The sequence below is a fragment of the Mustela lutreola genome, chromosome 2 (assembly GCF_030435805.1).
Source record: "Mustela lutreola isolate mMusLut2 chromosome 2, mMusLut2.pri, whole genome shotgun sequence".
NCBI lineage: Eukaryota > Metazoa > Chordata > Mammalia > Carnivora > Mustelidae > Mustela > Mustela lutreola.
Genome location: NC_081291.1, coordinates 139,309,457 through 139,334,547, shown reverse-complemented (window position 1 = coordinate 139,334,547; position 25,091 = coordinate 139,309,457). Strand labels below are relative to the sequence as shown.

Below are 25,091 nucleotides of genomic sequence, written 5' to 3'. Positions count from 1 at the left end.
TTGTAGGTTATGTGAATTTCTTGCTGAGTTTTGCTTCATGGAGAAGTTAATACTTTTATTTATTTTTTATATTGAATGAACTTTTTAGATAGGGAATCTTTCTTTGGCTCTAATATGTATGTGACTGTATATTGTAATTTTGTAAGAGTTTGTGTAAGGGAGTTCAAATATATATTAACCACCTATGACAGTGAAAACTCCTAACACCAGTGGAGAAAACATTTTTATTTATATCTTATTAAATTTCATTGAACGACTGATTGACATCATTTAGTTGTTGGTTACTGTTGGGTTTGATTGTTTCTGATCCTCACTTAAGATGATGTGGCTAAACATAGACAGTAAGTGTGTAATACAACTTTTTTTTTAAGGGTGAAGTTGAACAAATCGCTATGATGAAACCAAAAGGCCAGACTGAACATGATGAGGGTATGCTTGAATACTTAGAAGATATCATTGGTTGCGGACGGCTAAATGAGCCTATTAAAATCTTGTGTCGGCGAGTTGAAATATTAAATGAACACAGAGGAGAGAAGGTGAGTTTTCTGTAGACTTTTCTTGCAAATCAGACTGTTTATTGAATAGGTTTTGTTGAGTCAAATCCTAAAGTTAGAATTATTGAAGAAATCTACTGTTTAGATTGCTCATTTAAATGCCAAAAAGAAATCTAAAGTTCAATATTTTATTAATATTGTTGATGTTTTTGTCCAATGTGGGTATATTTGAAACTGAAGCTATACATATAAAGCATACTTGAATAATCTGTACACACAAAATTTTTATAGTTAAACAGAGTTAAGCTGGTGGAAAAGGAAAAGGATGCCTTAGAAGGAGAGAAAAACATTGCCATTGAATTTCTTACCTTGGAAAATGAAATATTTAGAAAAAAGAACCATGTCTGTCAGTATTATATGTAAGTACATTAATTTATCAGTTCTTATTTCTAACATTAAGCTCTATCTTTCCTATAGTAAAGAAAAAGATAGAAAAAAATTCTAAGAACTTTTATGTAATTCATTAAATTAGGGTCTTTTACCATATTATTAAAGTTGATTATTTTTATTTCATTTTAATTCTAATATTATATTAATTTCAGGTATACACTGTAGTGATTCAACAATTTTACATTTAGTACTCATAAGTATACTTTTAATCCCCTTAGCCTCTTTGGCTCATCCTGTCACCTACCTTCCCTCTGGGTAACCATCAATTTGTTCTCTGTACTTAAGAATCTCTTTTCTTGGTTTGTCTTTTGTTCTTTGATCCTTTTGTTTTATTTTTTGAATTCCACATACTCGTGAAACCATATGGTGTTTGTCTTTCTCTGACTTTTTTCACTTAATATTATACTTTCTGGATCCATCCATGTTACAAATGTTAAGATTTCATTCTTTTCTTATGGTTGTGTGTTTATATACCACCTTTTTTTTTTTTTTTTTTTTTTTTTTTTTTAGCGTTTGGGAGAGTATGTGCAGGGCGGCAGAAGGGGAGGGAGACGCAGACTTCCCTTTCCTTCCCGTCCAGCGCAGGGAGCCCAGCACAGTCTCAATCCGAGGACCCTAGGATTATGACCTGAGTTCAAGGCAGACATTTAACCAACTGCATCACCCAGGCATCTGGTACCACATCTTTATCCGTTCATCTTTTGATGGACATTTGGGCTATTTTCATAGTCTGGCTGTTGTAAATGCTGCAGTAAACATAGGGGTGCCTATTTCTTTTCAAATTAGTGGTTTCATATACTTCGGATAAATTCTAGTAGTGGAATAACTGAATCATATAGTGATTCTATTTTTTACTTTCTTTCCCCATATTTGGGAACTTTTCAGCATTATTTCTTAAGATAAAATTTCTGCCCCCATTTCTTCTGAGATCCCTGTAATGCAAATGTTATTACGCTTGATGGTGTTGCTGAGTTCCCACTCCGCATTTTTATTTTTTTCCTCCTTTTCAACTTGATTGCTTTCCATTACCCTGTCCTCCAGGTCACTGATCCTTTCTTCTGTTTTCTTCTGTTCTATTTATTCCTTCTAGTGTATTTTTAATATGAGTTGTTGAGTTCATCTCTGGTTGGTGGTTTTCTATGTTTTTTGTTTCTTTGTTGAGTGTCTCAATGAGGTCCTCCGCTCATAATTCCAGCTAGGATCTTTATGACCATTACTTTATCAGACATATTGCTTATCTCTATTTTGTTAGGTCTCTTGCAATTTTTGTCCTTTCATTTGAGACATATTTCTGTGTTTTCTCATTTTGTCCAACTCTGATTTTCTGTGTGTTAGGAAAGTCCGTCTTCTGCTCTTGAAAGTAGTGGCTTCATAAAGAGGTGCTATAATGCCCTGCGTTGCAGTGTTTTCTGTTCACCAGAACTTGCCACTGCAGGAATATCTGTTATGTGTTTGTTGCATGTGCCCCCACTGATGTGGCTTAAGCTGCATTTGCCTTCAGTGTTGTCTGCAATAGTCTCTCTCTGCCTTTTGGGCAGGTTTGTTCCCTCTGTTATTAGTGAGTTAGTCTGGGGCCACTTTGAGCTTGACTTTAATCAGACTAGGCATTTGCCAGAGATACAATAGCACCGAACTACAGGACACTTTCCCTGTTGTCCCTTGAGAAGCTTCTATTGGTAAGCAGGGTCTGCAGCCAGACCAGGTGTCTGCTCCCAGCCCACTGCTGGGGTTTAGTCAGTATTCCCCTCTCCCCAGGGCAGGTGTCACTTTGGAGCAGTTCTGGTTCCTGTCTGTGCTGCTTGCACATTGCCAGGCTTATGGCACCACTTTGGGTGGGCTCTGGCCAAGGGCATTTTATTAGAGGGGGCAGGATTTCAGGAGAATTGGGGGAGGGTGCAAGCTCTTAGCAAGATAAGTGGAGGGTATTGGCATTGCACTTGTTCATGCAGCTATCTGTGTATCTAGGCTGGGAGATAGAGGAAGGAAATGGCTCCTGCTAGCTCCTTTGTTTCTGGAAGAGTCTTCTAAAGCTGTCTGCCCTTCCAGTCCAGCAATTGCTCTGAGATTAGTAAATAAATTTCTTTCACATAAACCCCAGTTTTCAAACTGCTGCTTCTATGCTCCATCTGGCTTTTTGTGCTGTCTCTTTAAGGGTCCGGTTTCCGTATCCTCTCACCCTCTCCTCTCTTCCTGCTGATATTTGAAGTTAAGATGTGACACCCCACTGATTATCAGAACTGTCATAATTAGGCCCCCCTAGTTTTCAAAGCCAAATGTTACAGGGATTCCTCTTCCCCATACCTGGGATTCTTGATGTGTCTCTTTCCCTCCCTTTTTTTTAATGCTTGTGGCACCTCTCCCTCCCAAGAATAGTGCCTTGGGTCTCTGTAGTCCCAAGCCTGTCTCCGCCTTTCCTACCATTTTCAGTGTGGCTGGCCTCTTTACATATAGCTCTGGAGAGTGCTCTGCTAGTCTTCATCATTTTCTGGGTTTAAACTGATGTGGATGTTACCTATTGTATCCTTGGGATGAGGTGAACTTAGGACCTTTCTATTGTCCTACCTACCCCTGAAGTCCTCAGAGTTGACTTTTAAAAATCCTACTTTTAGTTGGGAGATGGGTTCACCAGTGTTTGTTAACATACTTAATAATTCTACATATGTATTCTCTATAATTCATAATAATATATATTATGTAATATATGTATAATGATTATACATATAATTATTATATATATATATATAATTCATGTAATAGCCAGCCTAATTGTGTCTATATGGAACCTATTTTGTCCTTAATTCTAGCTTTGACCCTCAGGTCTATCCTCTAGTGCTCCCTGTCTCTCCCCCTCCCCTAGCCCTAAGTAATGGTAAATTGACTGCAGCTAAGAATATACTTTAGACACAGGGTGCTTGGGTGGCTCAGTCAGATAAGCATCTGCCTTCAGCTCATGTCCTGATCCCAGGGTCCTGGGATGGAGGCCCACATTAGTCTCCCTGCTCAGTAGGGAGTCTTCCCCCTCCCCCCTGCTCATTTTTTCTCTCTCTCTCTTCTTCAAATCTTTAAAAAAAAAAAAAAAAAAAGAATACTTTAAAAACAACTGGTTTTACCAGAAGTAGTTATACAGTTTTAGAAATGGCATTTTAGGTTTTCTGATTTTTTTTTTTTTCTTTCTTTCTAGTTATGATCTGCAGAAACGAATTGCTGAAATGGAAACTCAAAAGGAAAAAATTCATGAAGATACCAGAGAAATTAATGAGAAGAGCAGTATACTATCAAATGAAATGAAAGCCAAGAATAAAGCTGTAAAAGATGTAGAGAAGTAATAATCTTTTGGAAAGTGTTAAAAGAATTTGGGTTGAGTTCTTGTTTTTAAGTGTGTGTTCATACATAATCTTACTGCCAACACATAAGTGTAATGCTTTTGCCAGCATATAAAATGGTTTCCTTTTCCAAACAGAAAATAAACTTAATTGCCGTGCATCCAATTGATTATTACAAATTCAATGTCCAACACTGGTATTAAAATAGCAGAGGATGCTGCCCCCCAGTGGCAGAACACAACTCAAACCATCATAGTGAAAATAAGCATTTAATCTGACACGTTAGTTGTCTAAAGAAAAAACAGTCCACTAATCTAGTTGAGGTAGAATTAGGTTACTCTAGATAGGATTTTTTTTTTTTTTTTTTAATTTTATCATGATCTTTCTCTGTTGGTATTTGGTAACACCAGTATCTCTTACCCATGTGATTTTTTTTTCCTTTAAAATGAACTTCACCTACGTTTATGGTTAACTTTTTCTATACCTTGACATTATAGTCACTGGAAAATGTATTTCCTAGCTAGCTTAGAAGGGCAAAGCAGCTCTCATAATCCTATCTTAATGGCTCCTTCAAATTAAGTGGGAGGTACAGTTTGAAAATGGATTGCTGTAGGATCTTCCACCTCGTATGAGTCTGGACATGTTTACAGTAGCAGTGTCCCAGCAGGGCATATAACATGGCTTTAAATGAATATCCAGAATAGTGACATAATTCTCTTTCCTTGCTAGGAAACTGAATAAAATAACAAAATTTATTGAGGAAAACAAAGAAAAATTTACACAGCTGGATTTGGAAGATGTTCAAGTTCAGGAAAAATTAAAACATGCTTCAAGTAAAGCCAAGAAACTGGAGAAACAACTTCAGAAAGACAAAGAAAAGGTAGGTTTTCAAAGAATCTGAATATCAGATCTAATTTTCAATATTTTTCGTAGATGTACCAGACCTTATTTTTAAGAGAATGAGTTGGGATTCCGAATAATAACTGTTTCAGGATTTTTTTTCTCTAAAAGTAAATCATAGCATTCATTGGCTTTGAGTTTAGAGCTTATTTTTCTGTGGCATACACTATTAGGGAAATAGTTACCAAAATAGCAGTTCTATTTAATCACAAAATAGTTTTCTTTTTCTTAGGGTAACAGTTTAAAGAGATGTTTTTGTTATATATTTTGGACTTATAAAAATATTACCTACCTCCAACAAAAATCAAGTTGAAAATATCAGAGTAGGAGTTCCCTCTTGAAAAGAAGAGAAGGGAAACTCAAAATCTACAAGGAGCTGAGTAGCTGTTCTAAAACTTTTTAAAAACACTGAAGTTTGAAGCAGTTTTTTAGGAGTCCCTAATAATCAGTTGGAAGTCTTTCATTGTATTTTTCCAAATACATTTGTTTACAAAATATTTTATGCTCAGCATGAGAATAACTCAGTGTTTGAGGATCATCATTTTGGGAAATACTGAACTACTACTGGGTTATCAGGATAAACAAAAACATGGATTTGAGAGTAACCCTTAAATTACAACTAAGCCAGCTATAACTTAGAGGAGTATTAGCTTTTAGTCAAAATATGTCAGTAAATGGTTATTATCAAAAGGTATTAATGGAATAAGGTATTAGTCCTACATGGTAACTTTGGAAGGGTATCATGAAAGATTTTAAGATTTCAGGGAGGCCAGGGGTATAAAAGTAATCTATGGTAAATTGCAATATTCTGTGAGGGACAGTCTGGGAATTCCATATATTCTGAGTGTATTAATTGGTGAAAAAGGGTAATTACAGCCTGGAAATGGAGCAGAAGGAAGAAAGACCTGATGGCCAGCTAGGGAGGATTTTCTTCCTTAACAAATGAGGAATTCATAGAATTAGCTTTTCTATTAAACTGAGAACACAGAAATGCAATAAATGGTTAAAGTATTTGCTAAAGCTAGCTAATTCAAGTCTGATTTACAGAGGAAACCACAAAGACTTAGAGGACCCTGAGAAATAGTTTTAAATAAGTCAAATATTGATGATATTAGTCTAAAGGCATATGCTCCAATAAGTTTATTTTACCATCTTAGGTTGAAGAATTTAAAAGTATACCTGCCAAGAGTGAGAAGATCATAACTGAAACAACAGCTCGAAACAGTGCTCTAGAGAAGGAAAAAGAGAAAGAAGAAGACAAATTAAAAGAAGTTATGGATAGCCTTAAACAGGAAACACAGGGGCTTCAGAAGGAAAAAGAGGTAAGATTCTTTATCTGTTGGTATTTATTTTGGTGAGGTTTTTTTTTGTTTTTTGTTTTTTTTTTTTACTTAATGTTTTTGCATAATAATAAAAACTGAACTGCTAGAATAATTTTGGACTTCTAATATCTAATGTTTCTAAAAACAGCCTAGACTCTTTTCCCTTTTTGTTTTCTACTTTCCCATTTTTAAAAAAGTTAACTAAATGAGAATTTATGATGATGGCAAGAAATGTGTGATGTTAAATACTTTGTTATATATGTCATTCTTTTAAGTTTGTTAATTTCATCAGATAGTCTTTTTCGTCTAAGTTACCAAGAAAATAATTTAATAGGTTAGTACCTATAAAAACATGGAAACACACTACCCACAGGTTGATACTTACCTTTTTTTTTCCTGTAACACTTGTATAATACTTTGAAACCATGGCCCTTGAGTCAGTTCTTGGTTGAAATCCTACTTCATTCATTTATTATCTCTGATCTTGCATGGGTTATGTCTCCAAGTGCTCTTCTCAGAATGGAAGAAAATACTAACCATCTTGTGAATCTTCGTGAAAATAAAATGTACATATTCTCACATAAAGTACCTATAAATAATAAACATTAGCTATTTTGCACCTTATTAATGAGAGTGAGGTGGTCATATTGATATCTTATCTGCCCAAGAAGAGTATATATAAAGCACAGAGTTTAGCTGTCTTTGTTTATATTCACAACATTTGACAAAACTGAGTAGAAATTAGTAATTGAGTTGAATTGACTTATGTTATATAGTAAATTCATATAGATATGTAAGGCTTACATACATAAGTTATAGACTTCTGTACAAACTTTGTATATCTCTGTAAAGTTTTCTTGGGTTTTGTTTTTTTTTTTAATTAAAGATTTAGTAGATTCTGTTTTAGAATAGAGGCATGTTCTAATGCTGCACTACAAACTTTTACAAGTAGGATGCCAAAGTGTTAAAATGGCAGTAGATAATGCAGTAGCTTTTATGATATAGTACTTTATGGGTACAGATTTTCACAATTGCTCATCTAATGCATATTGAGTATTTCTCTGTGTCTTGGCACCGTGGGTTAATGACAAAGCCAGGACATACATCCAAGTTTCTTCATTCCTCAACATAATATAGTAGCTGAAAATAGAGGTTCTACCATTTAAGACTGATTGTATGACTTGGAGCAAAGTATTTAAATTGATCTCATTTTCTTCAAAATGAACATTGATAGTACATCATGAAATCATTATGTTAAAGAATTCATACATAACATTCATAATAGGCCTAGAACATCATGAGCAGTGTGTATATATGTTAGTGTGCATGATTTTCACCATCAAACATTTAAACTGATGATCTGATGACTTCGCACATAACCCATGGTCCTGGGCCTTTTCCCTTATGTGTGAAAGGGAAGGATTGAGCTTTTTGTAAGGGCCTTTCATTTGCCATTATTCTAATATATAGATCCTTTCTACACAGTCAGTTATAGTAGCCCATAATTTCTGTTCACTTGTCAAATAATCACTGGTATTGAGGATTACCTGGCCTACCCTCTAAAATTTACAAAGATTCTCAATATAAATATACTTGAGGAAACTTACTGCTCAATAGTCCTTATACCTTATTACCATTTGAGATAAAGTAGTGTAGAAAGACCATGGATCTAGAGTTTAGACTTGGGTTTTTCTTTGGACCACTCTTTTTTTGTTGTTTTAATCTTCACAATGAGCATATTTACATCTAGTCCATTAAGCCCTTGTGAAATTAGTTGGGAAGAGACTTTATGTATAGTGAACATTGGCCACTAGGCAAAAACTACTAGTCTAATTCCAACTGTAAAAATTATTTTTTTGTATTATGTTTATAGAATCTCTAAAGGCGAAGTCAACATGTATGGTTTCCATTTCAGCTTAGCTTTGAAAATGTATTTCGGATTTAATGGAGTCCATCATATTTTAACAGAGTCGAGAGAAAGAACTTATGGGTTTCAGCAAATTGGTAAATGAAGCTCGTTCAAAGATGGATGTTGCCCAATCAGAACTTGATATCTATCTCAGTCGTCATAATACTGCAGTGTCTCAATTAAGTAAGGCCAAGGAAGCTCTAATTACAGCTTCTGAGACTCTCAAAGAGAGGAAAGCTGCAATCAGAGAAATAGAAGCAAGACTCCCTCAGTCTGAACTGGAATTAAAGGAGGTAAATCTTCGCTTCTGTATTTCATCTGAAATATTTTTTATCAACCCTTGTTATCAATTCATACATTATATATATATTTTCTAATTTAAACATCTGAAGTGACTGATATATTTAGATTTACTTTTTTCATTTACTGTAATCTTCCCCAAAAGAATGGAGTTAGTTGTGAATTGAGTCTATCAAGGAACTATATTCTCCCCAGAATTGTCAAACAATAGATAACACTGCCACTGCCACCATTATTTCCCACAGAAATAAAAGGAAGTTTGTGTTTCCCTAAATCTAAATGTAGACCACTTTCGCAGGGGTAAATGAAAAACCTAAATAGATGGTTTCTATATTCATTCTTATATATATTTTAGTATTTTTTTCTGATTTTGAACTTAAGGATATAGTTTTGTTGTCGTCGTTGGGACTGTATACTGTTTTAAACAAATTAAGATATCTATCTTAGCTCTTTATTAGGTTCCCCTCCTTATCCTTGAGTGAACTAGGTCTCTAAGGAATTTCACAGCTTTAATTTGGAGACCCTCATTGGGTAAGATGGCAATACAAAATGCTGTTTGAAGTTGAATTATACTGAAAACCTTTTTATTTTAGTAAATGTACACCATTTGGTCATCAGGGAATTTCATGGCCAGTTAGAATTAAAATGTAGAATTATATCCAGTGACCACTTCTGTCTTGTTGGTGATTCATTTTATTTGGGGATAAATTAATGTTTATAACTTAAGCTTTTACTTGACACCATGACTAATAATAGAGGTAATATTTTTAAAGCCGGGAGATAGGGAGAATGTCAGGGAAAAAGTGGCTGCTCTAACTTAAGAGATTGAGAAACAGAGATTGGGGTTTTGTATCCATGTGTATGGTTCCTCTTGTTGGCAGCCTGACATTTTTGTAGCAGTAGTACTGTTCATTTACCATGTTCCCTTTCAAAACTGCATTTTGGGGGCAGTTGGATGGGCTCAGTCAGTTGGGCATCCAACTCTTGGTATCAGCTCAGTTGTGATCTCATGGATCATGGCATAGAATCGCAAGTGGGAGGGGGAGATCCACACTCAGCAGGCAGTCTGCTTGAAGATTCTCTCCCTCTGTCCTACCCACCACCACCCCCCGCCCCGGCCATTCATGGGACATGTTCTCCCTCTCTAAAATAATCTTTTTTTAAAGGGCTGTGGTTTTTTAAAAACAAACAAACAAACTATATATATATATATATATATATATATATATATATATATATAAATAAAATAAATATAAAAATCTGTCATTATTTAGAATGCAAAGCACAGTATATAACCATAGTCCTGTCCACTAACCTGTATTCTGGGTGCTGTACCAAGGTCCATTTTTAATTAGTGCGGACATTAAAAATTAAGATACACTGGGGCACCTGGGTGGCTCAGTCGGTTAAGTGTCTGCCTTCCGCTCAGGTCATGATCCTGGAATTCCAGGACTGAGTCCCACATTGGGCTGTCTGCTCAGTGGGGAGTCTGCCTCTCCCTCTGACCCTCCCCTTTCTCATGGTTTCTCTCTCACTCTCAAATATATAAAATAATTTTTTAAAGAATTAAGACACACTTTTGCATAGCTGTGTGGTGCCAAGCTGGGATTTCCACAGCCATAGCTCAACTAATTCTGTCAGTCAGTGTACTACCAGAACCATACTACACTCACGTTCCTTATTATTCACTCAAATAATTTTATGTTCCTTTAAAATGAAAACTGATCCATATTTTCAAACCTAGCCTCAACAGTTGCAAGATGGAAGTTTAGTTCTGGTTCAAGTGATTATTATTGGTCTTTCCTTTTTTTTATGAGGCATTACAACTAATTCTGTGCTGTGGTTGGGCATATGCTTCTAGGATTCATTTTCTTCACTTTATACTTTTAGAAAGAAAAAGAACTTCAAAAACTTACACAAGAAGAAATAAAATTTAAAAGTTTGGTTCGTGATCTTTTTCAAAAAGTTGAAGAAGCAAAGAGTTCCTTAGCAATGAATCGAAGTAGGGGGAAAGTCCTTGATGCAATAATTCAAGAAAAAAAATCTGGCAGGATTCCAGGAATATATGGAAGATTGGTAAAGTAGATTTATTTGGCAATGACTATATTTCTTAAAGACAATTGTAAATAATTTTCTTCCTTTGACTTAAAGAATGCTAAGATATTGTAATGCTAAGTTATTGTACATGAAATAACATTTATTTTAGTTTTAAAAGACATTGATTTTTAAACACTTTGCTCTTTAGGCTTGATCAAATTCTTTTGTAGTATGGATTATCTCATGGGTTATGGGTATGGATTAAAAGTTTTCTTTTTTAATTTCAGATAGCTATCATTTTTTTACCAAGAAAAAAACTAGGTGGTTGTGATAAGGAAATTTAACAAAACCACTTCATTCTTTTTTTAATAAACAAGAATTTGATAAATTTTGTGTTTTATACCATTTTACTGAAGGGTGTGGCTAGAATGTAGGGAAATCAACAAGGGGTAATATAGAAACCCAGATTAGCAGTAGTGGAGACCATTACTGCCCCTGAACTTGAAGAGGGAAGGGAACTATAGTCATGGCTAGAGGCTGACAGGAGGGAATGGGGAAAATATTTCAGCCCCTTTCATCTCTACCATGCCATCTCGAGCTGATACCTCACATTCTCTAAAGCTAGAGAACTAAGGGTACCAATTAGTGCAGTTCCTGAGTCAACCTTCCAGAGAAGTAAGCAGAAAAAGAATGATTCATAAGGGCAAATGAAAATTACCTAGCGTGGTTACTTCCATGTCTTTGTGTCAGGTGACTTCCACCTGATTTTCTTGGGAGATAATCTGATTCTATTCTTTTGTTCTCATGGAAAAGTCTAGTCTGTGGACGCTGCTTAATGGCTGATTAATAGATATGTAGGCAAATGTGTTTCATCAGGACTTAAATAATCTTAGCTGGCTTTCAATAATTAAAAATGTTATTATTTTAGCATTTAGTTTATGCCATAGTACTTTTAAGGTTGAAAGATTTTAAACTCTTCACATTATTTTCATGCAACAAACAGTGCTTTTCATTTGTGTTCATTAAAAATTCAAATTCTGCATATCTAAATTTTTTTGAAGGTACATTAAAAACTAATTGATTTTGCAGAAGGGGAAGGTTGAGAAGAACACATATTTTTCATTGTGTACCCTTTTTATATTTATACCATACATAAGTAGTTTTTCAAGTTAAAGTAATGAAAGGTCTGTAGAAATTGTGATGATCCTGTGCCTAATTTCCTACTGATTATGCATTGAATTTTTCCCTTCCTCTTAATTATTAGGGGGATTTAGGAGCAATTGATGAAAAATATGATGTTGCTATTTCCTCCTGTTGTCATGCATTAGACTACATTGTTGTTGATTCTATTGATACAGCCCAAGATTGTGTGAACTTCCTTAAAAGACAAAATATTGGAGTTGCAACCTTTATAGGTTTGGATAAGGTGGGTATTCATAATAAGCTACCTATAATTACCTATAATTTAATTTTAAAGTGAAAACTACTTTTTGGTTTTTGAACCCTAGTTTTCTTTATAGTTATTTAGTGAACACCGGAAATATTTTGAGGATTATTTTAGGCCCTAGGGACATATGGTTATAGGAAAAAACCTTGTAATGAATATATATTCCAATATTAGAGTGACTGGTAACTCTTTTTAATTTCCATTGTCAGTAACTACTTTTAAAAAAACAAAACCGAAAACCTTTTATGGCGATAAAATTCACATATCATAAAATTTACCATTTTAAAGTATAGAGTTCAGTGGGTTTTTGTGTACTTACAAGGTTGTTAAACCATGACCACTAATTCCAGGATATTTTCCTCTCTCCAAAAAAAAAAAATCTACTCATTCATAGTTACCCACCCCCCACAACTTAAAATCTGCTTTTTTATTTACCCATTCTGGGTGTTTTGTATAAATGGAATCATTCAATATATAGGTTTTTGTGTGTGGTTTAGTTTAGGTTTTCAAAATTTATCCATGTTGTAGGATACATCAACAGTTCGTTCCTTTTTATTGCCAAGCTGTGGATGTGCCACCTTTTGTTCATCCATTCATCAGTGATGAACATTTGTGTTTTTTCCATGTTTTGACTTTATGGGTAATGCTGCCATGAACATTCATATGCAGATTTTTGTGCAGACCCATGTTTTTAGCTCTTTGGTTAATACCTAGGATTAGAATTGCTGGGTTATTTGTTAACTGTTTAACTTTTTGAGGAACTTACAAATTTCCCACTGCTGCTGTACCATGTACTACCCATAATGTATAAAGCTTTCAGTTTATTTAATAGTCTCCATACCCTGTATGAAGCCCAAACATGGGGCTTGAACTCCCGACTCGGAGATCAAAACCTGAACTGAGAGCAAGAATTGAACACTGCGCCACCCAGTCACCCCTCTCTTTGTGTTTTGATTTGCATTTCCTGATTGCTTAATGTTAATATTTTTTCATGTGCTTATTTATCTTCTTTGGAGAACTATTCAAATCCTTTGCCCATTTGTTCACTGGTATATTTGTCTTACTAAGTTGTAAGAGTCTTTCTGTATTTTGGGTCCAAATCTCTTGTCAGATGTATGATTTGCAAAGGTTTTCTCCCATTCTGTAGGTTGTCTTCACTTTCTTGATGGTTTCTTCTGAAGCATAATTTTTAAAAATTTTGATAAATTTTTAATATGGATTCTTGTGTTTTGTGTGTCATACCTAAAACTACTACTAATCCAAGGGCATGGTGGTTGACCTTCTGTTTTCTTCTGTGAGTTTTATAGCTTTAGTTTTTACATTTAGGTTTTTAATCCATTTTAATTTTATAATACTGTGTTAAAGGGTCTAACTCTACTCTTGTATGTGGATGTCCAGTTGTTCCAGCACCATTTGTTGGAAAGACTATTCTTTCCCCACTGAATTTACTTGACATCCTTGTCAAAAATCAACTGACCATAAATGTAAGGGTTTATTTTTGGACTCTTCATTTATCTGTATGTCTGTCCTTGCATTAGGACCACACTGTCTTAATTACTATAGTTTTGTAAAAAAAAAAAGTTTGAAATCAGGAGTCCTCTAATTTTGTTCCTTTGTTTCTTTCTTTCTTTCTTTGTTTATTTATTTATTTATTTGAGAGAGAGAGAGCATATGAGAGGGGAGGTCAGAGAGAGAAGCAGACTCCCCACGGAGCTGGGAGCCTGATGTGGGACTCAATCCCAGGACTCCGGGATCATGACCTGAACCGAAGGCAGTCACTCAACCAACTGAGCCACCCAGGCGCCCCTTTGTTTCTTTCTTAAGTAGGCTCCACCTCCAGCATGGAGCCTAATGCAAGGCTGGAACTCACAACCCTTAGATCAAGAGTTGGATTCTTAACCAACTGAGCCTCCGAGGCACCCCGAATTTTGTTCTTTGATATCAAGATTGTTTTGGCTATTCTGAGTCCCTATAATTTCCATATGAATTTTGTCAGTTTCAGGGTGGGGGGGAGAAGGTAACTGGGATTTTGATGCAGGTTGCATTGAACGGTAGATCAATTTGTGTAGTATTGCCGTCTTAATAATTTTAAACCTTTACAGTCCAGGAACTGGGGATGTCTTCCATTTTTTTTAGGTCTGAATCTATACCATAATATTTTATAGCCTTTACTATACAGTTTTTCTTTGTTTTTTTTTGTTGTTGTTAAATTCCTATTTTGGAGGTTTTCTCTCTTTAATATGACCTTACAAATGGAATTTTTAAATCTCATTTTTAGGTTATTCATTACTGGTGTATAGAAATACAATTAATTTTTGTATATTGATTTGTTGAAATACTAGGTTTAATAGTTTCGTGTGTGTGTGTTCCATAAGATTTTATATATCATCGGTGAATAGAATTTTACAGTAACTCTTTTCCAATAATAGTAGAATAATATTCAGTTATGCAGATACTCAGAACCTTGTATACATGATCTTACCTGATACAAATATATGTATATTATTTACATAAATGATACTTTTTTTTTTTTTTTTTTTTTTTTAACTTTTAGATGACAGTGTGGGCAAATAAAATGACCAAAATTCAAACTCCTGAAAATACTCCTCGGTTATTTGATTTAGTAAAAGTAAAAGATGAGAAAATTCGCCAGGCTTTTTACTTTGCTTTACGGGATACCTTAGTTGCTGACAATTTAGACCAAGCCACAAGAGTAGCATATCAAAAAGATAGAAGATGGAGAGTGGTGACATTACAGGGGCAAATCATAGAACAGTCAGGTAATAATCATTTTTTTTCCTGGCATTGAGTTTATTTAATCTTGTTTGGGGAGACAACTAAGTCTACTTCTGTTCTATAGGTACAATGACTGGTGGTGGAAGCAAAGTAATGAAAGGAAGGATGGGTTCATCAGTTGTTGTCGAAATCTCGGAAGAAGAGGTCAGCATATATAAAATTACAGTCAGACCTTTATTTAAGCTTATTGATATGTAACATACATACTATAAAATTCAGTCTAAGCGTACTCAAATTTTAAGTTAACAGATTGAATTTTGTATAAATGACATAAGCTTTGGGAATTTTTTAAAATATAAAACCCTCTAAAGCTCTAAAAATAAAACATGTTAATTAGAAAATATATGCTCCACATATGTATCTTTCTAGTATTACATTTGGATCATATGGATATTTCATAATTTAACCACTCATTTGACATTTAATGTTTTTCCACATATAATTATTGTTGCAGTGTGTAATTGTTTTTTCTATTTCAAAAAAATTTAACTATAGCAAAGACTTCTGATGCATATTTTCAGATTTTATTTCAGACTGTTTTAACATGACCAGAAGTATATGAGAATGTTAAAATGTCTAGAAAAAACTTCTGTGTTCCATCATCCCCTTGGAACACTATACTTTTTTATTCCTTAAAAACATAAATTTCAATGTCCTGGATACCGACCTTTTTCCAAAAAGGTGTATCTTGGGTTTTATTTGTTTGTTTTTCTCATATTTTGAAATAGTTGCTATGCTTCCACTTAAAAATTTTCATGGTGTAATAGGTAACTATACAGCACTTAAAATGTGATACAGAAATCAGTTCGACCGTCTCCTAAGCTTTCGGATTGTGAATTGGAACTGGATTTTTTGTTTTATTCTAGTCTTTAAAATCACAAGTTTCAGTTTTCTTCATTCGTTGGTTGATTTTGGCTGCTACTCTGAAATGACTCATGGAGTAAACTTATTTCTCTGGTATTCTTTGTAGGTAAATAGGATGGAATCACAGTTGCAGAGAGACTCTCAAAAAGCAATGCAAATCCAGGAGCAAAAAGTACAACTGGAAGAAGCAGTAGTTGAGTTAAGGCATAATGAACAAGAAATGAGGAATACCCTAGAAAAATTTACTGCAAGCATCCAGGTACTCTTTTGTCAATATTAGCTAAAACTGTTGGAATTCAGTAACATTTGGCAGAAGCATTTCGTTGTTTGCTTATAATTTTAGAATACAAGGGAGGAGAGTGGGTCTCTAGATGGAAATCCTGTGTCTTGATTTCATTTCCCTTAGTACTAATGGATAAATGCCCTGTTGCAGTTTTGCTCTAACCACAGCTATTCTTGGCTTCCATTTATACTTAATGGAGTCTTCCTTTAACATCTATGTAAGCCTTTATGTTCATTCTCTTTTCAAAGAAGAGTGCTTTTTAATTATGAAAAGCAGTGCGTACCCACTATTTTAAAAAAAAAAAAAAAAGTGGTTTGCAGAAAATATACAGATTATCACACTTAATTTTTATGTATATCCTTTTAATATATTTAGTCTTTGTGTTTGTTTATGGTAGATGTGGATATATACATAGATTTTTAATGAGTCATACTAACTTTTCATAGTAAATTGTGGTTTTCTTTCCAAACCAGTATAAATTTACTTTGTTTACAGCTGCATTTGAGCATTTCGTTTGTATCACAATTTGATAAATCTTTTCCATGTAATGAATATTGCTGTGTTTAAAATACCCTTGACAGGTGCACCTCACTGGCTCAGTCAGTGGAACCTGAGACTCTTGATCTCAGGGTTGTGAGTTCAAGCCCCAGGTTGGGTCTAACAATTACTTAAAATCTTCAAAATAAATAACGCTTTTTAGGTATATCTTTATATATTCGTCCAATTATTAGGTTAGATTCCTAAAATTATTACCCACTATGGGTACAGTGTTTCAGGCATTATTGTATAATATAAAATTGTTCTCAAAAAGATGGTTCTGATTCGTTTAACTTTAAGTAACATACAGGTAATTGTTTTTCCAAGCCTGAACACTAGGTGTAGTCTCCATATATTTTAAGTTTGCTAATCTGCACCTAAAACATGGCATTTTAACTCGTCTTTGTGATGAATTACAAATTTCCTGTGTTTGCCATTTTCATGTTTTATATTGTTCATGTTTTCTGCCCTTTTACTGTTAGTATTTTCTTAAAGATTTTAAGTGTCTTTATTTCTTTTAAACTATTTAAGGCAAATGTTATTAGTTAAAATATTGACATAATGTTAAAACATTTCTGTAGCGTTTATCAGAGCAAGAAGAATATTTGAATGTCCAAGTTAAGGAACTTGAAGCTAATGTACTTGCTACAGCTCCTGACAAAAAAAAGCAGAAATTACTAGAAGAAAATGTTAGTGTTTTCAAAACAGGTATGTTTAAAGATATTTGCTTGCTCATACGTGCTTTTTTTTTTTTTTTTTTTTTTGAGATTGTTAAAAATAAGCTTTTAATGTTTGAAGTGTTTAATGTAGCAGTTTATAGAATAAAAATAGCAGTCACATACTTCTGTGCAAGTCACGTCTCCGTTTCATGGTTTCTATTGTTTTGTTCTTAAAAGGTTATAAACTAAGTACTGTTAAGTACTTCATTTGATAAGAAAACTTAAGCACAGAATGGATTATGGTTGGTTTTTGGTTTTTTGGGTTTTTTTAAGATTTTATTTATTTATTTGACAGAGTGAGCAAGCATGAGAAGAGGGAGGGTTCAGAGGGAGAAGCAGACTCCCTGCCAAGCAGGGAGCCTGATGTGGGACTCCATCCTGGGACTCCAGGATCATGACCTGAGCTCAAGGCAGTCACTTAACCAAGTGACACATCTAGGCACCCCAGAATCGTTCATATAATTTGCCTAAGGTCATACAGCATGTGGTGATAGAGGAATTGAGGACCAAGGCAGTCTGATTCCAGAACCCATGCTCTTAATCTTATACTTAATATATTTGGCCCAGAGAGAGAAAGAGAGCGAGCACGAGCCAGGGGGAGGTAGAGAGAGGCAGGTTCTCCCTGCTGAGCAAAGAGCCGCATATGCGTTATTCAAAGCCAGAACTGGGATCGTGACCTGAGCTGAAGGCAAACGCTTAACCCACTGAAACACCCAGGTGTCCCTAAAGCAGACTTTTAACTGCCTCTTTCCTATCATTCCCATTTCCAGGTTACCTCCCCTTTCTTGGTCTCTGAACCTTGGATCAAGATGCCCCTCTCTTCAGCATCTCTACATTTTCCTACTTCCTTCCTTGTTAATCTGAGTGCCTTTTCCTGCAAGCAGTTCTTCTAGATTTCCAAGGGAGTACAATGAGATGGCTTTGGGAGGCTTCTGTGGTCCTACTAAGCACCAAGGCTTTTTTTTTTTTTTTTTTTTTTTTTTAAGATTAATTTATTTAAGAGATAGAGCAAGCTGAGGGTGGGAGGGAGAAGGAGAGAATCTGTAAGCAAACTCTGCTCTGAGTTTGGAGCCATAGGCCTAAGTGGAAACAAAGAGCTAGCTGGTCATTCACCCAGGTGCCCTGCCCCATGGCATTCTTTAATAGAGATGACATGCTTTTTTTTTTTTTTTTTTTTAAGATTTTATTTATTTCTTTGACAGAGATCACAAGTAGGCAGAGAGGCAGAGAGAGAGGAAGGAAGTAGGCAGGCTCCCTGCCAAGCAGAGAGCCCGATGTGGGGCTCGATCCCAGAACCCTGGAATCATGACCTGAGCCGAAGGCAGAGGCTTTAATCCACTGATCCACCCAGACGCCCCTTTTTCTTGGTTTTGTATGGTTTCTAAAAGCAGCTTCAGGGGGCGCCTGGGTGGCTTAGTAGTTAAGCCTCTGCCTTTGGCTCAAGTCAGGTCTCTGTCAAGTAAATAAATAAAATCTTTAAAAATAAATAAAAGCCCTGGTCACATAATGCCACTTCCCTGTACATCACTCTCCAGTGGCTACTTTTCTTGGAGAGAAAAGTTGCAAAGATTTTTGAAAAGAGCCTGAGCGCATGAAGCCATTAATAAATGAGTGGCTTGGCGTGCCTGGGTGGCTGAATGGGTTAAAGCCTCTGCCTTTAACCCAGGTCGTGATCCCGGGGGCCTGCGATCGAGCCCTGCGTCGGGCTTTCTGCTCAGTGGGAAACCTACTCCCCCCTCCCCCTCTGCCTACTTGTGATCTCTGTCAAATTAAATAAATAAATAAATGATTTTTAAAAAAGAAGAAATGAGTGGCTTATGCTATGGCTAAGCCAGAGAATTTAACCATGTGTGGTTATAATACCATTTGTTTTGACATCGTGTGTTCTGGTTTTTTTTGAGATACACTTTTCCCCAAATGTCTAAAATTTTTCATGCATCAGGTTAAGTCCTATGACTGACAAAATTTACATCTAGTAAGAAATAGTGTGTGAACCTTAGAAACGTGAATTGAGCTCTTTTTTTTATTTCAGAATATGACAACGTGGCTGAGAGAGCTGGAAAAGTAGAAGCTGAGGTTAAAAGACTACACAATATTATTGTAGAAATCAATAACCATAAACTCAAGGCCCAACAAGACAAACTTGATAAAATAAATAAGCAATTAGATGAATGTGCTTCTGCTATTACTAAAGCTCAAGTAGCAATCAAGACTGCTGACAGGTAGAGTATGTATGCTAACCCTAACCAGTTTTCTTCCTGCTTCCATATTGGAAAAGCTTGGAAAGTATGCTATTACTTAGTAACCCTATCTAACATGTTTTTATCTAATAGGACTTTAGTAAAGGGAAACCTTTAAACATTTATGATGACCATGTGGGGGGATGCGTATGTGTGTGTGTGTTAAGTGGTGAACAGGTATATGCCTTGGCAAAGTATAGTTCTGTAACTCTCCACTTGTATGCACCTAAAAATCTGTTTTATTTCTCTGGCATAGAGTAGTTCAATGGTTATTAAATAGATCTAGGAAAATTAGCAAAATTGTCTTGGTAACTTAGTTTTTAGTTCATTGGATTACTCCATTGTCTTAACCATTCATAGGTCTTGTTTTTAAATCAATTTTTAGAGTATTGGTGTTTCTAGATAATTAAAGCTTAAACATGTTTATAAAATGTTAAAATGTGGGGCGCCTGGGTGGCTCAGTGGGTTAAAGCCTCTGTCTTTGGCTCAGGTCATGATCCCAGGGTTGTGGGATAGAGCCCCATATTGGGCTCTCTGCTTAGTAGGGAGCCTGCTTCCTCCTCTCTCACTCTCTGCCTGCCTCTCTGCCTACTTGTGATCTGTCAAATAAAATCTTAAAAAAAAAAAAAAAAGTTAAAATGTGAATAACTTTTTTATCTTAATAATCAATTTGTTACAATTTTATCTAGTTAAATTACTCCAGTGTTTTTGGCTCAAAGGTAGATAAAGCACTAATAAGCCATTTGTTTCTTAGGAGCAGAAGTTTATCTAAACACATTGGTCAAAGTAGAAGTAACTTTTATTAAGGGGGAAAAAAGTCCTTGTTCCCGTCCTTGGGAAACACACATTGCTCTAACTGGAAGGTATTATCTATTGGAAGGTATAACTTCATGAGTGTAGAGATTTAAGGATCTCCAATCAGATAAGAAAATGACAAGAATATAATAATACAACAGACAACTTTGCTTCATGGTTTAGGTTTCATTAATTTATATTCAGAGTTTAATAAAATATACATCCCAGAAGTGTATGTATAACATAAAAACCTTATCAAGGATGGTTCAGAAATCATAAATTTTAAAATCTGTGATAGTAAAATCTGTCAATTTCATGAAGTTTTCTGGTAAACTCTCATAAGCAGAAAAACAAATCCCATGTTAGCACATTTTTAATGTATCATTTTGCTTGTTTAGAAATCTTAAAAAAGCACAAGACTCCGTCTTTCGCACAGAGAGAGAAATAAAAGACACTGAGAAAGAAGTAGATGATTTAACAGCAGAACTAAAAAGTCTTGAGGACAAAGCAGCAGAGGTCGTAAAGAACACAAATGCTGCAGAGGTAAGACTTGGAGATGGAAGTGAATGGTATTGGAAGCAATTTAAAGATTTGGATATATGACATCAGTACCTTGACACAGTAAAGACTCAATAGCTTAAAAGTTTTGTAGCTATAACTAACATTTATTTGTACAATAAAAAAGAGGAGTATTGTAACTTTTCCATAAATAAACTTAAAAAATGGAAGTGGCATAAGGGGAGATTACTAATTTCTTCATCTCTGTAATGTAAAAATACTGTTCTTTCTTTCCATTTGGGAAGGTCATTATCCATAGTAGTAGTTCTTGTTTTTTAGGGGTCCTTACCGGAGATCCAAAAAGAACATCGTAATCTACTTCAAGAACTAAAAATAATTCAAGAAAATGAACATGCTCTTCAAAAAGATGCACTTAGTATTAAGTTGAAACTTGAACAAATAGATGGTCACATTGCTGAACATAATTCGAAAATAAAATACTGGCAAAAAGAGGTAAGATGGTTACCATTTAGTTAAATGTCACTTTAAAAGATCCTTATGGAAGAGTGGTGTTTCTTGTTTCTATTTTTTGAGATGATGTGATATGCATTTGTGAGATGCATTTTTGAGATGTTGTGATACTTAATCCCCAGAGATAATCATTTCTTAGGTTTACAGGGGATGTAATGAACAATATATATTGTAATTTCTATATATAGATATATCTGTGTAATGATTCCACTAGTCAGTATTTTCACCCCAGGGCTGATTCAGAGATTTAACAAAGGACTACGTGAACGTTTTGGAACACTGTAATATTTTTCTTCTTGTCCTTTGAAAAATAATTGCTACAGAAATTAGCCATAAACCCTTAGTATATATTTAGTAGATAAGTAATTTGTCATATAGTGATTTGATTTTTTTTTAAATAATTAGTTCTGTGCCTTCCCTAATGTTCATCTAAATTGAAATTTTAGATTTCAAAAATATCACTGCATCCCATAGAAGACAGTCCTCTTGAAGAGATTGCAGTTTTAACCCCAGAGGATCTTGAAGCAATCAAGAACCCAGATTCTATAACAAATCAAATTGCACTCTTAGAAGCCCAGTGTCATGAAATGAAACCAAACCTTGGTGCCATTGCAGAATATAAAAAGAAGGTACGAGTAAACTGTTAATGACTTAGACAGAAATTCTTTAGTCCTTAACCTAAATTGTGAATTTTAATTTGTATAATTAGCAGTTTTAACTCTCATTTCAGAAGAGTAACTGAATAGATGTTTTTCTCGTGATTTTTTTTCATAGGAAGAATTGTATTTACAGCGGGTAGCAGAATTGGACAAAATTACTTGTGAAAGAGATCAGTTTAGACAGGCATATGAAGATCTTCGGAAACAAAGGCTTAATGAATTCATGGCAGGTTTTTATATAATAACAAATAAATTAAAGGAAAATTACCAAATGCTAACTTTGGGAGGTGATGCTGAACTGGAGCTTGTAGACAGCTTGGATCCTTTCTCTGAAGGAATCATGTTCAGGTTTGTAATTATACTGAGTTTTGGATCCTCTTGTTACATATCTCTACGTATTCTCCAAACTGTCAGTATTTTTTAAGGGTGGGATGTGTAGTTTAGATCTCCAGCTTGTTTTGTTTGATGGTGAGTATTAATTTGTTTACATATTGGCAATTTACAACATAAATTCTGAGCAAGCAGCAAATACTTAATTTTACATGGTATTTGTCTAGTTCATCTTTTTAAATATTTGAGCCATTTCAGTTTAACATTAGGATTTAAAGTTGCAAAGCAAAAAAATGCACTGGAAACTGAATAGCAAGAAGTGTTTACTGTCTTGCTGTTTAAATCTTAAAATTTTGATAAGTGTTCTTATGTGTTCGTTCTCCAATAACATTTTTACAAAATAACCTCAAAAAAGTTTAAATCTGTGAAAAGCAAATTAGAGATCCCCAGAAAGATAGAAGAAGCCAGTTTTAAATCAAACAAATCATGAAATCTTTAGCTTTGCAAGTTATCTAATAAGAGATTTTCTTTACAGTGTACGACCACCTAAGAAAAGTTGGAAGAAGATCTTCAATCTTTCAGGAGGAGAGAAAACACTTAGTTCATTGGCTTTAGTATTTGCTCTTCACCACTACAAACCTACTCCTCTGTACTTCATGGATGAGATTGATGCAGCCCTTGATTTTAAAAATGTGTCCATTGTCGCATTTTATATATATGTAAGTAATCATTTAGAGGTTTTCATTCTGAGAATTTTATAGGTTCCCTAACAATACACATGGAATTTATTGACTTCTTTTGAACTTTTCCCCTATACTCTTAAATACGGTGTCCTGTGGTATCCGAGAGACCACGTCCTTTATTTGAACTAAATATTTCTAATTTGAACAAGTAATGTAAATTAGTAGCAGAAACCCAGCTAGAATCCCTGGTCTACTTAGATCTCCCCCCCCCCCCCCCCCCAAGAAGCTTCTGGGCAACCATGTATCCCAAAATAACCAAATTCCTCTCAAATGGCTGTGTCATAAATTACACATGCTATCATTCCTCTTCATCTTAATTATCAAACTGTTGAATTTATTGCCCAGCAAAAACATTTCAAGTAAGTTAGATGTTTGTTATGATTTGTTACTAATACTTCTGTTTTTTTCTCTTTAGGAACAAACAAAAAATGCCCAGTTCATAATAATTTCTCTTCGAAATAACATGTTTGAGATTTCAGACAGACTTATTGGAATTTACAAGACATACAATATAACAAAAAGTGTTGCAGTAAACCCAAAACAAATCGCATCTAAAGGACTTTGTTGAATTTATTTATAGCCAGGATTCTTTAAATTGAATCAGTGAAGATTGAGCATATTGTATTATTGATTTTCTATTTGTAAAGGACTATAAATTATGTAAAATACATATTCCTAAACTGGATCATATAACTAACTGGTTTCTAGTTTATGCTATTAGGAGGTAGGTTAAATAGTCTAATAAAATATTCTAGGGACACCTGAGTGGCTCAGTTGGTTAAGCATCTGCCTTTGGCTTGGGTCATTATCCCAGAACCCTAGGATTGAGCCCTGTATCAGGTTCTGCTCACTCAGCAAGGAGTCTGCTTCTCCCTCTGTCTCTCCCCGGCTTGTGTCCTCTGTCTCTCAAATCTTTTTTTAAATATTCTATATACCTGCTTTTAGGAGACTAAGAATCTGACAGTTTTGTAAGAAGCAGGCTATGGAGAAACTAAGATGCTTGGGAGTGCTAGATGATTTGCCCTTAGTCTGAAGTTACTACCAACAGAGTTTAAAAGTATGTTAGTTCATGAACAGTAAGTTCTAAACTACATCATGTTAACTCAAGATGCACATACCATCATGGATCCCTAATCTACAGTGGAAACGCCTGCCAACTACTAATGAATAAATTCTTAAGGTATTCTATTTAATTTACTATAACAGTTTGTGGACAGTCACTGTATTTATTACCCAAACAATGGGAACATTTTTTTAAACAGTTCTGAATTCTACAAGATGAAAATTTAAATATTTTATATGCTTTTCTAACTCCGTGTGTTTAAAACTTGCAAGAGGGCCAGTCAGCAAACAGGCAGTATCTGAACATGAGCAAGATACTCATCAGTGAAAAAGGAATAAATACTCATTATTATTGCTTCATTTAAAGAAAAATGAAGTATGTAGGGGTTAACTTTCTTAGTATAAATGGGAATTGTTTGCCTATCCATCTGCCAGGGCTTTTTCTTTCCTGCATTAGCTCGGTGTTACACTGTAAACTGAAGTTGGCAACCACTTGGTTTTCAAGAGGAATTCTGGTATTGAATCAAGTCTTTGCCCTAGCTATTTGATTTTGGGATATTGATCCTAAGAAATTAAAACTAAAAGTTATTAGCTCAATAATCAGCCATTGTTTAGGTATTAAAAGATCCAACAAAGATGGTTTGTATCCTAACAGTCATTAAATATGTAAATACATGAGCATGGACTTAAATAAAGCAAGATATGAAACTCTAATATGGTCGTTTGTTTTCAATCAAGATATAAGGGAAAACTAAAAAGAATATAATCAAGTGCTTTTTCATTGGTGAAAGTAGTGATGAATTTCCAGAACTTAATACTCTAGTACTAAGCTCTACAACATTTTAAGTCTTA

General features: G+C 34.7%; 1 protein-coding gene across 2 annotated transcripts in view; it reads left to right on the top strand.

Moving 5' to 3' along the window:
- SMC4 (structural maintenance of chromosomes 4) overlaps positions 1–24,953 on the top strand; it is a 36,410-nt gene extending 11,457 nt beyond the window's left edge. For both annotated transcript variants that reach the window (XM_059163631.1, XM_059163632.1), the window contains 19 exons: positions 372–536; positions 786–913; positions 4,126–4,266; positions 4,997–5,147; positions 6,325–6,489; positions 8,458–8,691; positions 10,589–10,774; positions 12,000–12,161; positions 14,737–14,962; positions 15,043–15,122; positions 15,949–16,101; positions 17,244–17,370; positions 19,414–19,603; positions 20,815–20,959; positions 21,254–21,427; positions 21,892–22,074; positions 22,220–22,452; positions 22,970–23,153; positions 23,593–24,953. In XM_059163631.1, the coding sequence (XP_059019614.1) occupies positions 372–536; positions 786–913; positions 4,126–4,266; positions 4,997–5,147; positions 6,325–6,489; positions 8,458–8,691; positions 10,589–10,774; positions 12,000–12,161; positions 14,737–14,962; positions 15,043–15,122; positions 15,949–16,101; positions 17,244–17,370; positions 19,414–19,603; positions 20,815–20,959; positions 21,254–21,427; positions 21,892–22,074; positions 22,220–22,452; positions 22,970–23,153; positions 23,593–23,745 (3,180 nt within the window). In that variant the 3' untranslated portion in view covers positions 23,746–24,953. The remainder of the gene's footprint in view (positions 1–371; positions 537–785; positions 914–4,125; positions 4,267–4,996; positions 5,148–6,324; positions 6,490–8,457; positions 8,692–10,588; positions 10,775–11,999; positions 12,162–14,736; positions 14,963–15,042; positions 15,123–15,948; positions 16,102–17,243; positions 17,371–19,413; positions 19,604–20,814; positions 20,960–21,253; positions 21,428–21,891; positions 22,075–22,219; positions 22,453–22,969; positions 23,154–23,592) is intronic.
- Positions 24,954–25,091: the final 138 nt, after the last annotated feature.